The sequence below is a fragment of the Protopterus annectens genome, chromosome 13.part0, assembly GCF_019279795.1.
Source record: "Protopterus annectens isolate FY-2018-M chromosome 13.part0, PAN1.0, whole genome shotgun sequence".
Classification (NCBI taxonomy): Eukaryota; Metazoa; Chordata; order Ceratodontiformes; family Protopteridae; genus Protopterus; species Protopterus annectens.
In genome coordinates, this window is record NC_056747.1 from 941,268,224 (window position 1) to 941,284,126 (window position 15,903).

Below are 15,903 nucleotides of genomic sequence, written 5' to 3' on the forward strand. Positions count from 1 at the left end.
GTCAGGGTGCGCTTCCCGTGCGGTCCATGCTCCTAGACTCCTTATTAGGAGGATGGACGGACGTTGAAGCCTCTGCCACGTCCTGTTGTGTAGCAGATGCTACCACCATGGCATCTACAGCCACGCCTTTTGTCAAGAACTCCTTCTCGGGTGGGGCAGACAAAAATTTGTTAGGGCGAGAAGGCACTGGTTCCACAGTATCTGGATGTTCCCACGCCCTCCGACAAACCAAATCCAGGAGCTCGTCGAAGGGCGGAGACACCCAGGAGGCGGAGGGCTGAGCCCCAAAGGCCTTGAGAAGCACTGACTCATCAGCAGAGGGGGGTATGGATATCCAGCCGCCTCGTTGTTTGAGGATCTCTAAAATGTCTGCGAATGAGACATCATCCGAGGACGACTTCGGGGACCCCTCCGCACCATCAAGATCAGTGTCCGATGTAAGAGACTCGGGGGAGTCCACATGCTTCCTCTTGCACGATCTCTTCCTTGGGGGCTCCTCTGAAGACAACTCCGAAGAACCCTCAGGAGGAGGGGAACCCCCAGTGGGGGTAACCTCAGGCCCCGGGGCTCCGCTGCCTAAGGACAGGGGAACTGCCAAAGACCCAGTCTCCACGCCCAGGGAAGGTGCCGGTAAAGCCGGAGAGATGGCCGAAGAAGACTTGGCCAAGGCACTCCTCATAGCTCTGAAAGCTGGACCCCTAGAATCCTGGGAGTGTCCGGTCCCCGGAGCCATGATAGCAGACAGAAGTCCCGCAGCCGAAGCACTGAGAGGGAGGCTCGGAACCGACAGCATAGGTCCCGAAACGTCACCCCCGGGTCCAGCCGAAGAAGTCCGCGTGCCAAACTCGGACCCGAAGGCCGGGGTTGGAGTAAGGGTCGGAGCCGACCCTAGGATCTCTACCGGCTCCAACGGCACCTGCTCCGACGGAGCCGAAGCGGTCGGAGGAGGAATGGCAATGACATGGGCATGGGCTATCGGCTCCGAAGCCAACTGGGTCGGAGCCGAAACAAATTTTTGAAAGACTGGGGACTGGAACAGTCTTTGGAGCACCCTGTCTATGTCCGAATCTGACATCCTCGATGACCTAGAGGAGACTGAACGGGTTCGAGTTGGCCTCTCCAACGGCCCCAAGGGGCTAGGGGACCGGCTCCTAGGCGACTCGATAACTATCGGCGCCGAAGGATCGGTGCCGAGGAGGACTTAGGCGCCGAGGAGGAAGTGTCTGAGCGGACAACCTTCATCGGCTCCGAGACCAGTGGAGCCGATGAAGGTGACCTGCCTCTCGATGCCCCAGCCATCGGCTCCGAAGACAGAGGAGTCGAGACTGGGGGCATCGAGGCAGACCTTTCCGCCCTCGGCTCCGAAGTCCTTGGAGCCGAAGGAGAAGCCTGCCTATGTCTTTTGGCGGTCGGGTCCGACGGACTGGTCGGAGCCGACGCCCTTTTCTTTTTAGCAGGAGAAGGAGAGGATGCTAAAGCTTCTTCAAAAGAGGGTTTTATAAGGCCTTTCAATATAAGCTTATTTTTCCTCTCTTGGAGGACCCTCGAGGAAAAAGCGTGACACACGCTGCAGGACTCCTGCAAATGTTTGGCCCAAACAATATACACACAGAGAGTGGTCATCCGTGATAGACATTTTAAAACTACATTTAGTGCACTTCTTGAAGCCCGAAGGCCTAGGTGCCTGAGACATTATAAGTAAATTTAAGTACTCTCTCACAGACAAACTTAGTCTTAGTCAAGATTAACTTGCCGTTCACAACGATAGCCCGCAATAAAATAAAGGCCAATTGAACAACAGTAAACAACCGTATAAAGGAAATTAAGAAACCCTAAGGTTTTTTTAAAGGGAATTAACCAACAGGAAAGGCCCTACAGACCAAGGGAGCCTGTAACCAGAACAAATATCAATCACACACAAATTTTCCACAGAAAAGTTGTCAAACACACACAACAGCACAGAGTAGCCACTAAAACAGCTTTTTGTTTAGAAATTAGCAAATTTCTGACAGAAAAAGTTAGTGAAAAAACACTACTTAGCTCAGCCAGCTCGAGACCACGTCTTTGCTAGTTAGCGGCAAACGAGATCTGGGGGACTGGTAGTGGTGCATCCTGGGATATAGTAAGCTCAGCCAATAAGAGACTTCGCTCTTTGGCATAAGCGTGCCGAGTCGGAGCCAAGGGATCGGCTCCGAACCCATCAGTCAGAATGTAGGCGAGATAGGATCACATAACATCATTAATTAGCAAACAACTGAGACTTCAAGCTTTATTTAAAGTACAGACACCAGGATAATTAATCACTACCAGTAACGAGTCAAACAACAGCCAACCGTAGCCAAACATTAAGGGCAGCTGCAGAACTCAGTTCATCATCATCATTCTCATTATCATCAGCCCCTTTCCCCCCCTATTTTCTGCCACATTTCTTGATATACTGCCACTCTCCTACCTTTTTCAATAGCCATGCCTGACTGTTGCAGGTCTTTTCTCACACAGTCCAGCCATCTCTTTCTTGGATGCCCTCATTTCAAATTGCCTTTTTCCGGTCTCTCCTAAATCTTTGTTAACATATCATCATCTTCTTTCCTGAATGGATGTTCAAGCCACTGTAACCTACTCTTTTTGACCTTCTCTGCAATTGGAGCTAATCTGGCTTCAGCTCTGATGTCCTCATTTGTCTGACTGTCCCACAGTGTGTATCCTACCACCCTTCTCGAGCACTTCATCTTCATCACCTCTAGCTTCTGCAAATGCTTTGCCTTTACTGCCCAAATTTCTGTACCATTCAAATGTATTGGTTGCAATAATATTTGCTTTTCAGCTTCTTTGGCATTCTTCTGTCACACACACTCCCTTACACTCTGAGCTATCTGGCTGCAGCTCATTTGATTCTACCTTTGACCTCCTTATTCTTATTTCCTCCTCATTAGCCACCTTCCCAGATACCTGAAACTATTTCCCTCTCATCTCAAGTTTCAACTTCTTCTACGTTCCCCTACTTGCTGCCATGACAATTGTATTGTTTGAACTCACTACATGTGTCTTCAGTTTTGCATCCCATCTTCCTGCGTTCATGTGGGTTTCCTCTGGGTGGTCCGGTTTCCTCCCATGGCATCCGCTGAAAAATGGCTTTGTTCAAAGTTGGACTTTCCCGGTTAACAAATGTTAAATAAAAATAAAATAAAAAATAAAAAATAAAAAAATTGGAGTTCCTGTTCAAAATCTGCTGGCAATGCCACACTGTCAGCATACAGCAGCTTTGTTGATCTGTCCTATACAGTCCGTTTGCTAATGGAGTCCTTTACCAGTGTAAATAACAGTGGTGTTAGAGCTGAACCCTGATACACGGTCCAAACACTGTTTGTACTTGTGCACTGGGTCCTTGTACACAGCCTACACTATGTCTTCCAACATATCCAGGTCTTCAGACCATTGCTGGACTGCCCAAATCAAATCTTTATTGGGACCATGTTGTAATAAAATTAAAATGACTGACTTCCATGCCTGTAATGCCTACAATCACCCAGACATTATTGCTGCCACCAATACCTGGCTCAAACCTAATATAAAAGAATCTAAATTCCTCCCTCAAGGTTTCAATGCCATATGGTCAGACAGGCTTCACAAGAAAGGAGGCAGTATTGTATTCCTCTACCCTAGTACCTACAATATAACCTTGTACTCTAACCCATTCTATAGTTCTCCAACACTGACATTCTAATCTCTTTCCTAAAAATAAACAAATCTAAAAAATTATGCATAACAGTTCTTTACATACCCCCTGGCAATAATACAGCTATTCTGTAAGAGTTCCATGCCTGGATTACTAACACAATTAAAAATGAAACCATCATTCTGGGTGATGTCAATATCAATTGGCTAAACTTCTGTTCTAAGTTCCCATCCTCAAACATTAACCTATTTAATTTCACTCAACTTACTACCACTCCTATCAGATTCAATAGGGGTGATAATTACAGCTCCATCCTAGACTGGATATTGGTCAATGATCTGAGTAAAATCTCCTCAGCTGGTACTCTTCGAAATGCACTAAGTGATCATCTCCCTGCCTTTGTTCTTAGGACATCACCTGCCCTTCAAAAGGAATGCCACTGTAAACAAATATGGAATCTGGCCAACTCTGAACCTAAAACATTCATTGATATGCTGAAAAATACGAACAGGAGCATCCTAAAAACTATTTCCATAGATGATCTGGTGGACTACATTAATACTTTATTTCTAGATACCCTAAAGAGTCTTCCACCCCTCGAATAAAAAGAATCAAAACTAACCATACTGCATAGTTAACTAAACCAACAAAAGAATTGATGTGAAACAGGGACAAAATCTGGAAACAATGTCTAAAAAATAAAAACCCTCCTGACCTCTTGAAATTCAGACAACTTTGCAATCAGGTTAAAAAAAAAACAAAACAAAAAAAAAAAAAAAAAACAAAACAAACAAGCAACCAAAGACAAAAAAATAATTTTATCTGAAACTTCAATCCAATCATTAGCAGAACCCCCAAAATTTCTGGACATCCATATCTTCAGTTCTAAACCTAGGCACAAAAAAACAATCCATGTCCATTTTCAGATAAAAGTCATCCAGAAATAGCCAGTCTTTTTAACACCTATTTTAATAACTCTAAATCAAATATCACCACAGACTTTCCCAATATCAATGTGACACAATCCCTAATTCTACCACACCATCAAGACCATCCCCTTTCGCTTGCACTTCTTCCTCCTTCAATTCTTCTGAAATAATAACCCAACACCCACATTCACTCTTAAACCCGTTTCAACTATTACCATAAAAAAACTACTCCACAAACTTAAAACTAGCTCTAACGCAGTAGATAATCTACCCACAGAATATCTAAAACTAGCTGCTGATGCCATAGCCTACTCTATTAGCATACTTATTAACAAATCCATTCTTGAATCCTACGTTCCAAAAATCTGGAAAAAGGCATTTATTCTACCCCTCCACAATGGCGGCAACTCCACAGATACTGCTAATTACTGTCCTAATGCCATTCTTTCTCCCATTTCCAAGTTTCAAGAAATGGATACAAGTTCAGTTCTTGACTTTCTCATTAATAACCAAATTCTATTGCCAACACAACATGGCTTTAGACTGAGTCACATTGGTTCCTGTTCACAAGATCGAATATATGAATACTCGAAACTCATAAGCCCAAGCCCAAAATCCCGAGTATTCATATACTCAAAATTGTGAAGGGGCACAAAAGGAAAGTGAAAAACACTTTTTCTAATGTTTTTGCAGGGGGGCTGGGCCCCCCTGCACCCCCACACCCCCCCTACTTAAATATACCAACTCTGAGATCGCACTACAGCAAATGAGATGGAAATGTAATGTACCATTATGCGCTGTATGTATAAGCGCACAACGGGACACTTTTCATTCCTCCGCTGAAGTGTGGTCATGAAACCTGCACATTAAGGAAGGAACACTACAAGGGGATCCAGCCCCCTACAAAAAGGCAAGTAAAACCATTAATCTAATTTTTTACACTTCCCGTTCACAATTTCGAGTTACTGAAACTCGAGATTTTGAACTCGATCTTATGAGTTTTGAGCTTTCAGTAATTCGAAGGGGAACCGTCACAGTACAATGACCACTTTGATTTCTTTCATGGATATAGTCAACAAAGCCAGAGACTATGGCAAAATTGTCTCACTCCTGTTTCTTTACCTTTCAACGGCTTTTGATACTGTCTCTCATCCATTACTTCTAAAGCAACTCTCTCAAACTGGACTCTCACCCCTTCCCTTAAGTGTTAACTATCAGACAGACAAAAGGCAGTTAAATGTAACACCTTCCTCTCTTCTTATCTACTCAACTCTACTGGTGTGCCCCAAGGATCTATATTAGGACCCTTCTTACTTAGCATCTTTATTAATAATCTCCACTCTTCATTCAGTCAAGGTTCTCTAATAGAATATGCAGATGATTCAACTATTATTTGCTCTGCTGATTCCATATCTGATCTTCAACAAATCACTCAGCTGGCCTTTACTTCCACAGAGCACTGGCTTACTAACAATCATTTGTTACTTAGTCCAAACAAAACCAAGACAATTCTGTTTCTCCCAAAGAATAAAACTCTTTTTAAAAAAAGTCCATTTTACCTTATTCTCTTACTTAGAGCAAAGCAATAATTGAAGGTGTAACTTACACTAAACTACTGGGAGTAATCATAGATGAACAGCTAAAATCTGACCTGCACATTCAGCACAATGTTGACAAAATACACCAAAAGATAGGCATTCTTTATAGGCACAACCACTTTTTTAGCCCTTCCACTAAAAAACCCTTGCCACCAAGCATCTACTTCCCTCTCTCGTCTATGGTGCCCCAATAACCTTCGAACTACTCTAAAAACAAATCTTGAAATGTGTTGCAACAAAGTTGCTAGGTTTTCTACAAATGCTTTACATTCTACCCACCACTACACAGCTTTAAACTCCCTCAGCTAGCTTCAACTCCCACACACTCTCTCCTACCTCTAATTAATAACTGTGCATAAATTAGTTTCCAAACCTTCAGACAGTCCTGTCCTTACTGTACTATTAATCAGCTATCTACCCAAAACGTCTCTCAGATCAGAAAATCAACACCTTCTACAGGTACACAAGCCTAACCCACCTGCTGGCTAGCTTCTATACCCATGGTCTGTAGCTAGAGCCTGATATGCTCTTCCATAAACACTTAAATCAAATCATAAAACCATAACATTCAGAGCTTCTTTACCAAATTACCACTTATCTTTCTGGAACCGTACTTGTACCAAGCCTCCATCTTTTAAATCCTGACTACCACTACTTCTTGAATTTTATTCTTATATTCATGCACATAGTTATCCTAATGTTTCCACTCTACCTCTTTAATGATCTACATCTATAAAATGGCTCAAATAAGCTATTTCTATGACAGAAGCTTCATATTATGTTGCTTGTCTACATATATCTGATCTCATTCTGTAATTTAAGTTTGTATTGTAACTACTGACAAATGTAGTTTTCTCTCTACTTCAAACAATTGTTCAAATGCTTGTCTATGAATGTTTTTGCGAAACCGTTCAATCCTGTTCTATGTACATGCTTTTTGTGGAGCTTTTCTCCCTGGACCTCAACTGAAAATGGGCTTTTAATGGCCCAGTGGACATTCCCAGTAAACAAATACCAATAAATGAAAAAAATATATGTCATATGCTTTCATCAAGTCTAGGAATGCCTAATTATAATCTTTCTTCATCTATATCTTTTAATGTATTACTTGTTTCACTGCAAACATTGGGCCAGTTGCATCCTTTTCTGAACCTGAACTGCTCATCTCCCATCTTAATTACTACTATTCTGGTATTCATTTATCAGTCACCATATCCAGCACTTTCATACACTATGATAGGAGTTTGATACATCTATACTGCCCACATTTATGAATGACCCTTCAATCTTGTATACTGTTTATTCTAAAGTCATCAGAGATACACCTTTCTCTGCATACATATTGCTGTGACTACCCTCAGCAGCCATTTCTCTCCTAACTCAAACATCTTGATCTATCTACCATGACCTCATCCAAGTCTGCTGTTTTTTTTACTTTATTTTTCTTTCTGCTATTCTTACTTCTAGGGTGGTCTCTTCCTCTCTCACTGTAGGCTGCTCATGATGCAGTACACATCCTCGATGGGATTTTTTTTTAATCAGAAACTGCTGGAAGTACTCCTTCCAGCTGCCTTTGATGTCCTGTATCCTAGTGAGCAAAATGCTGCTGGAATCCCTTATGAATGCTGTCTGATATTAATCTTTATTTTTCTGTCTTTGCTTTACAATCTGTTAGTTTCTTCCGAGTCACTTTCCAAGAAATGGTAGAGTGCCTCTGATGTTGTCTTCTTTGCTGTTGCAACTGCTCTCTTAGCGTCTTTGTTAGTCAACAAGTAGCCCTTCTTAGCCTGGTCCATCTTTTTTTATCTCCCATTTTTTTCCTGCAGTCCTCCTTTTATTTGATAACTTCATGGGCTTTTTCATTCCACTACCAGCTTTCCCTATATACTTTATTTCCATAGCAGATTCATCCACGTATCTGTTCTATTGACTTCACATATGCTGTTTTGAGATGCCCCCATTTTTCTTCCACTCCACTTATTTCTTCTTCTTCTTACTGAGGTGCTAGAGTCCAGAGCATGTACCTGGACTCTTGTGCTTATGTTCCAGTAAACTTCCAGGTCTTCAGCCTAGTCTCTGTTTACTTTAGAGATTTCTCTGGCCACTACTTGCAGCTGACTGTGGTCAAAAGTGGTTTATATTTCAGAACTCTGTTATAAGAATTATTTCAATGATGTCAAAGAAACGCAAATATCATTAAGCCCATGAAGTTTACTGTGGTCAAAAGTGGTTTATATTTCAGAACTCTCTTATAAGAATTATTTCAATGATGTCAAAGAAATGCAAATATCATTAAGCCCATGATGTTTTCTAAATACCTTCACAATTTCCTGCATGAATATATATGTATATATATATATATACATATATATATATATATATATATATATATATATATATATATATATATGTATATATATATATATATATATATATATATATATATGCACACACACACACACCAACACAGTGTGGGTGTATATAAAATATACGTATATTAAGATATACATATATATATATATATATATATATATATATATATATATATATATATATAAATAATAATAAATTATATAAATTACCATAATCAAAATATATACACATACATATACTACATTAAGAAATATAACATCTAACTGTTTATATATATATATATATATATATATATATATATATATACATATATTTCTGCATTGTTGGGTAAGGACAATCTCTAACCAAATGGGGCAGGCTAATTCGAGCATGAAAAGGGAAATTGGCTGGATTTGAAATGGCCCACAACAGCAGTTAGCCTAGTACTTACCTATGAAACTATAAGCAGGGTCTCACAGATGCACTAGTCACAGTATATGAAGCATCTAGTGTCACCAAGATTCAATGAGGTTACTGTGGTATGCTTTTTTTTGTTACATAAACACAAGACAGTGCTTTATTTTGCATTTATAACAACCCCTCCAGTGTTTAAGTCAGCACACAGGTTTGCCAACCTCCTAGAAAAATCCCTCCTAATTGAGCCACTGAAGGTACCACTTGCGATGTTGACAGAACAGGGCATTCTGCTGCAGCACACGATAAAAAAAAAATGTCTTGTGAGTTGTGCTATTTATACAAAATGAAGGAGGCGTACACTCTCCAGACGCCCAGTCCCTTCTGTATTTTGACTTCCAAAACAGAACTAACCATACCTTGGTGAAATATAAAGCAGCAGGCCATTTTTGGCATACTGTTATGCAGCCTAGTTCTGTGCACTTTTACACCCATTATTCTTCTGGTGTAACAAAAATACTTATCCAGATAGATTTCAGCTTTACAATCATTCATGTACCCAAGCTGCATTTCTAAACAGAAGACCGAAGCAACTGATGGGTCCACACCTAATGTGCAGTGCTCTACTTGTTGAGAGTTATACCTGGCCTCACTGAATGGATACATGCTACCTGCAAACATGCTGTAAAGAAAGCTTTCTATAGCTACTCCCGGCAGAATGCCACCAGGTGAGTCCCCATCCCATTTCAATCTAGCTGTTATGTTTCAGATATACCACTGTTAGTGATCTCTAACAGAAAAACTTTTAAAAACTCTGGAATGCAAATACATACAATTACAGCTTCTTTATGTATCACTATTAGACAAGCTGCCTCCTTTTCTAATGTCAACCATATCACCTCCTAATGGAGGTACTATATGCTTCCTAAGCAGGCTGCTTTGGAATACTATATAAAACTACAAAAAAACGCTTAAATTTAACAACAAAATGACCAGTGAATCCAAATAGTAAGCATTTTATTGTTGTACTGATGTTATATTTAAGTGGTTTGGAACACTACTCCATTACTATCCTTATAGGTTCATAGGTTGGTACTGAGCTATCTGCCCTAAGGCATATATTAGCCCAGCCACGTTGTGCGGTATTCACCGCCCCTTTAGTAGTTCCCTAGACCCTTGTACTAGCAGCTAGTACCCTTGGCCCCTATCTAGTAGTGCTGTTGGTGTGATCCCTGGTGTGAACTTTCTATTACCCATCCACTCATCGAGGTTCCTCTTGAAGAGTGATAGTGAGGGGCTCTGTCTTATGTAGATCGGGACCCTGTTCCATAGTAAGGGAAGTCTCTGCGAAGGGAATCTATCCCTCCAGCATGTTGTATTCATTGTTGTGTTGAGGTTTATATCACTAGAGCGTGTAGCTCGAGTAGATTTGGTTTTGCTAAGATGGAGCATATTCAGCAATTCTGGGTTGGACATGGCTCTGTACATTAGACAGAGATTGCCTCTGAGAAAGCGGTATGCAACAGAGAACAGTCTTAGCTTTTTCAATCGTGCTGCATAGGGCAACTGTTTGAGGCCAGTAATTCTCTTGGTTAGGTACCTCTGTGGTCTCTCCAGCTGCTGGAGATGTCTAGCCAGATACATTCCAACTGGTGCATTGTACTCAATAATGGGTCTGATGATGGAAGAGTAGAGGGGCACCATTACATCCTTAGATCTTGATGCGAATTTAGGGTATTAATTATGAGGTAAATATAAGGGTAGGAAGTCAGGTAGTGGATCCAGGAATACTGTTGTGTTAAGACGGAGGCAGGCAGGTTCAATAAGTCACAAACTGACAAAACAGAGGAGAAAAAAAGAGTTTATGAGCACGGTGCAAGCTGTGGCAGATTCTCAGCAGAAGAAAACATACAATCCCACTGTAATGTTGACTGCTATAGTGTTTGTTTCTCTTAAATCACACAGCATATATAAACTAGACACCTTTTAACTCTTTCATTTATTAAATAGCATATAAATGTAAGGAAAGAATTTTACTTGATAAACCTGTGGGTCTATTCCAATCATAATTTCCTTATCTACTGATAGTTAATTACGTTTTCCAAAATAAGAAATATCCCTCTCCTGCTGGCCAGCATCTGTAGATCCATTCAACACAATACCTACCCCTAACTGATCTGCATTTTACTCCTGCATTTATAGCAACAGACTGAACAAACCACATAATGTCAGCTAAAATTCTATTCATATAATTTCCAATTGTGCAAGCTCTAACCAAATCATATAACCTGGAAAGCCAGGGTGGATGAATAGGCTCAGGCAATTGTTAATTGGTTAACAAGAAACATAATAACTATTAGCAGTACCCGATGGTAAGACCTAAATGAATGACTTTCAGCCAGTGTCCACTACAAGATCCGCCCCTCCCCCATCATACACGATACTCAATGTACGAAAAGCCTTGATGATGGGCACAGCCAACTTCAAATGCATAATGTGGGGCATTAACAGATATACATATCCATAAAACAAGCGCAGAAGAGTACAGCACAGTTAATAATTAACCCAAGAAAATATGGCAGTGAAATTCAATATTTAACAAGACAAACTATCTTTACCTCATTTCCAAACACCTTCTTGCCAAGAGCACTTCTGTTTATTGACCGATCTTCATTTATAATGTCTGCATTGCAAAGAAGAGAAAAAAAAATAAAATACATAGAGCGTTTCAGTTCTAAGACATATACCATGGGCTACTGACACAAAATTCACTAACTAGATATATATCAAACTGAATAGAAAGACAGATCCAACTTTTATTAGGTCCATAACAGAATAAAATGTCCCTTTTGTGATAATTCTTAAAAGATCTATCAAACAGCTGGTGAGACCCAAGACTAAAAAGATCAAAGGCTTAAAAATCTGAGCTGCCAGGACAGACTAGAATCACTGTCACTTTATTCAACATCCTGTAGATTAGTTAGGGACCTCTTATTTCTCCACAAATCAAACACTCCTACAACCACAAGGACCAGAAATCTAAATATGCATCAGAAAATTAAGAAAACAAGGTGGAGGGATAGATTCATCACACAGCACATTCCCCTCCTCTGGAACAAACTTCCACTACATGTTACGCAATGTGATGCAGTACCTTCCATCAAATGGGAACTATATAATTACATAGGTGTACACAAATACATCCCTGATCAGTCTGGCTTGTCCTTCCTTGAAATAAACGGTAAAGTCTATGGGCATGTACTGGCAATGTGTAAAATGTCATTAGGACCAGTTGCCTTGCATCTGCTATGAATTAAAAGTTATGTACTCACCAAAACTAGGCATCTGTGTTGTCCATTTTCATTCTTCCTCAACCAATGGATTCGGATCTGATCCGCTGATCTGACTCAGCCGCATATTCCAGACTTCAGATCCAACTCTCGAACTCTACCCTCTACCCACAATGCCCTAGTCCATCCTCATTACCTCAGATCAAATTTGTTACCATTAGCCCCTACAGCTAAACAGAGACTAGAAAAGGCTGACAGAGAAAGGAAGGTTTCAAACCCAGAACTATAGGTTCCAACACAGTCCTATAGGTCTCTCCAGAAACATGAAGGATGGGGGATGGATGGGAAGGAAACTGGGGAAGAAAGAAAATGGACACCACAGAGTTAAGGTGAGTGCATAACTTTTAAATCTGATGTTGTCCTTTTCATTCTTCCTCAACTCATGGGACAGAGTCGCCAGCTACCCTGATGCTGGGTGGCCCTCATGGAAGGATATTTCAGAGTACTGCCAAACCAAAGGCAGTTCTCTTTCTAGAAATAATATCCAACTTGTAGTAAGTATTAAAGGTATAGGGTGGCCACGGTGGTGCAGCGATTAGCATTGCTGCCTCACAGCAAGAGGTTCTCTAGTTCAATTCTCGCCTGGGGTACCTTCTGTGCGGAGTCTGCATATCCTCACTGTGGTCGCGTGGGTTTTCTCTGGGTGCTCCAGTTTCCTCCCACATCCCAAAGACATGCAGTAGGTGGATTGGACACTATAAATTGGCCCTAGGTGTGAGTGTGTGCGCGTGTGTGCCTTCTGTGGAAGGTTGGGCGCCGGGCTGGCAATTCAACACTGTAAAACTCTGCTGCCAATCATGAGCGGACAGATGATCCACTGTGGCGACCCCTAACCGGGAAAAAGCTGAAAGAAGAAAGAGAAGAAGAAAGAAGTAAGTATCAAAGGTATGACCATTGGACCAGGTGGCTGCAGTGCAAATGTAATTAACAGATGTTCTTGACCAAAAAGCAGATGAAGTAGCAATGGATCTGGTTGAATGAGCCTTGGGAGGTTTGGGTAAGGTCATGCCTTGCTGAGAGTAGATCCAAGAAATACAATTTGTAATCCATTTAGCTAGATTGATCTGGGAAACTGGGCAACCCAGCCTTTTTGGTGAAAAAGATACAGAGAGTTGATCTGATTTTCTAATTTGTTCTGTACTATGAAGATAAAAATGTAATTGTCTGTGTACATCAAGGAGATGAAGCATGAACACACTTTATTTGAAAAATTTGGAAAGAAGACTGGTAAATGAATGGATTGGTTAATGTTACTTTCAGGCACCACTACGGGTAAAAAGGAAAGGTTTGTCTGCAAGTCCTTAAGATAACAAAGCTTGTGCATATATTAATAAGCAAACATCCTTCTGTCATCCGATAACAGGAATGATTTGTCAGCCTAAGCTGTATGCTCATTGTCGGCGTGAGAATGTGATATACATAGCCCAATGTTCTTCTTGTAGTAGTTTCTATGTAGGAAAAACTAACAGGATGCTCAAAGAGCATATCGTGCAGCATATCAGTGACATCAGGAATGTATCTGAGCTTAGCCCGATTGCACAACATGTAAACACCAATAATGGGCATGCTTTTTATTTTATGGTGCCTCAGCTTATTAAGAGAGTTCGGAGAGGAGGGAACCTGATCAATCGCACAGAACTTGTGGAACTGGAATGGATTGCTGATTTACGGGCAGATCAGGCCCCTGGGTTGAATGGTACTTTCCTTTGAAAGCAGCCCTTAGAAGGCATGGTGATTTTTATATGTTGATTGGAGAACTGTGGAGGTGTGTCCAATAATTTATTTTTATTTGTCATTATGAGTGAGAGGGCGGACATGAGAGTACAGCCTTTGTTCTATCTCATTCATTGTTTTAACTGAATTTCATTGGTTCTCTTGTTTTTTTAAATAGATGTGTGTAGTTTTTGAGAGATAAAGGGTGTTGTGCCTGAAAGCACTAATTTCTTTACAGTAAACGTCAGTTTTTAGCACATGCACAGCATGTTGGTCCTTGATGGCTCGTTTCTTTTATTTGTTCATTTTTTGTGCCTTTGTGGACCTTCAGTGCTTCTGGGTTTCATTTTGAGCATTTGCTTTATTTTCTATACCTGGGAAGCACACATAGCTGGTGCGAATGGAGCGGATGGTGACTTCCATCAGTTGGATTATAGACCCACTATCCCAGTTACTAGATCATTCATGGATCGGACTAGATGGTTTGTACACAAGGATGTTAATCCTCTTATGAGGACAGACTTCGTGGCAAGAAATTTAATTGAACAAGAGACTGTCATCGATGGTGAGCTACTTGATAAGCTGTTTCGAGAGCTTGAGAATAACATGTACAAGTTGAAATGATTGCAATGGCAACGTCTCAATTTTAAGGCATGCCTTTATTTTAAAATTATACCCACAGATTTGCATATATTGCTAATGCCTACTTATGGCAATGTTTTTCCGGACCTTCTGGCGAAATGGCAAAAGATAACTATAGAAACCAGCTACACCTACATGCTGTTGTTGACAAATTTCTTTACACCGCATAAACAGTTATTAGCTGCGGAAATTGAAAAGAAGTAAAGTGAGCTAGAGTCAAGATTTTCCAGCGAAGTCTTTGTGAACAGATTAGACAACTTGTTGGATATGGTGAATTTGTATGATAGTAAATTACAGCAGAATAAAACAAAAAAAAAAACTGAAATGGGACTATGAAGATTTTTCTAAAGGCAACATCTTTGTTTGGGCACCTGTTAAGGATCACAATAAAAATCAGAAGAATGCTGAGATTAATACATCTGACTCTCACAAACTTTCAATGACTCAACAACAAATGAAGTGAGCTTGGATCCTTGCCTAGGATTAAATTATGTGGTACAAAGGGTGCCTCATTTGGTGTCCATTGAACATGTTCCTGGGAGTAATGCTGATGTCATTGAAGGCTCTCATAAACGTCATTCTACAATATCAATGGAGAATGTTACTATGGCTGGCTCTGATGTGAGTAGGCTGGGAGCCAGACCCAAGATTAGATCCTGACCAAGATGGATTCCAACAGGAGGGAACATGCCATCCAGTCAGAGTCGGAAACGTCAGAAGGTGTCTACTTAACACCATGTCAGTATGAGAATGATTTAGCATGTAATATTTCTAAAGTTGTGCTAAGTGAGGATCAAAGGAGAGTGTTGAATAGGGACCTTGGTTTTGTACCTGCTGAATATATGACGTTACATAATTTAATCATTGACTTAAAATTATTTGCTTGACGCTTAGAACTTTGCTTAAGCAACAAACAAATGTCAATGGGTTGCAGTACTTGAGAAAACCACATTTATACACCCCACCCAGTCATCCAGTTGTAGATGTTTTTGTAGGGACATGTGAGGACCAGCTTGCTGAATATTTAACCCAGAGTAATAGAAAGTCCTTCCATAATCTAACACAAGGAGAGAGACTAACCCTAACGGAAGTTATTAATAATGATGAGATAGTTGTCAGACCAGTGGATAAAGGGGGACCATTGTGGTTATGGATGCAAGGCATTATACAGGGAAAATGAGATTAATGCTATATGAAGACAGGACCTATCATATTGTCTCAGCTCTGGA

General features: G+C 40.7%; 1 protein-coding gene across 1 annotated transcript in view; it reads right to left on the reverse strand.

Annotated features, from left to right (window-relative positions):
- COASY (Coenzyme A synthase) overlaps positions 1-15,903 on the reverse strand; it is a 570,022-nt gene that overhangs the window by 174,390 nt on the left and 379,729 nt on the right. The window contains exon 6 of the mRNA XM_044054708.1: positions 11,588-11,652. Within this exon, the coding sequence (XP_043910643.1) occupies positions 11,588-11,652 (65 nt within the window). The remainder of the gene's footprint in view (positions 1-11,587; positions 11,653-15,903) is intronic.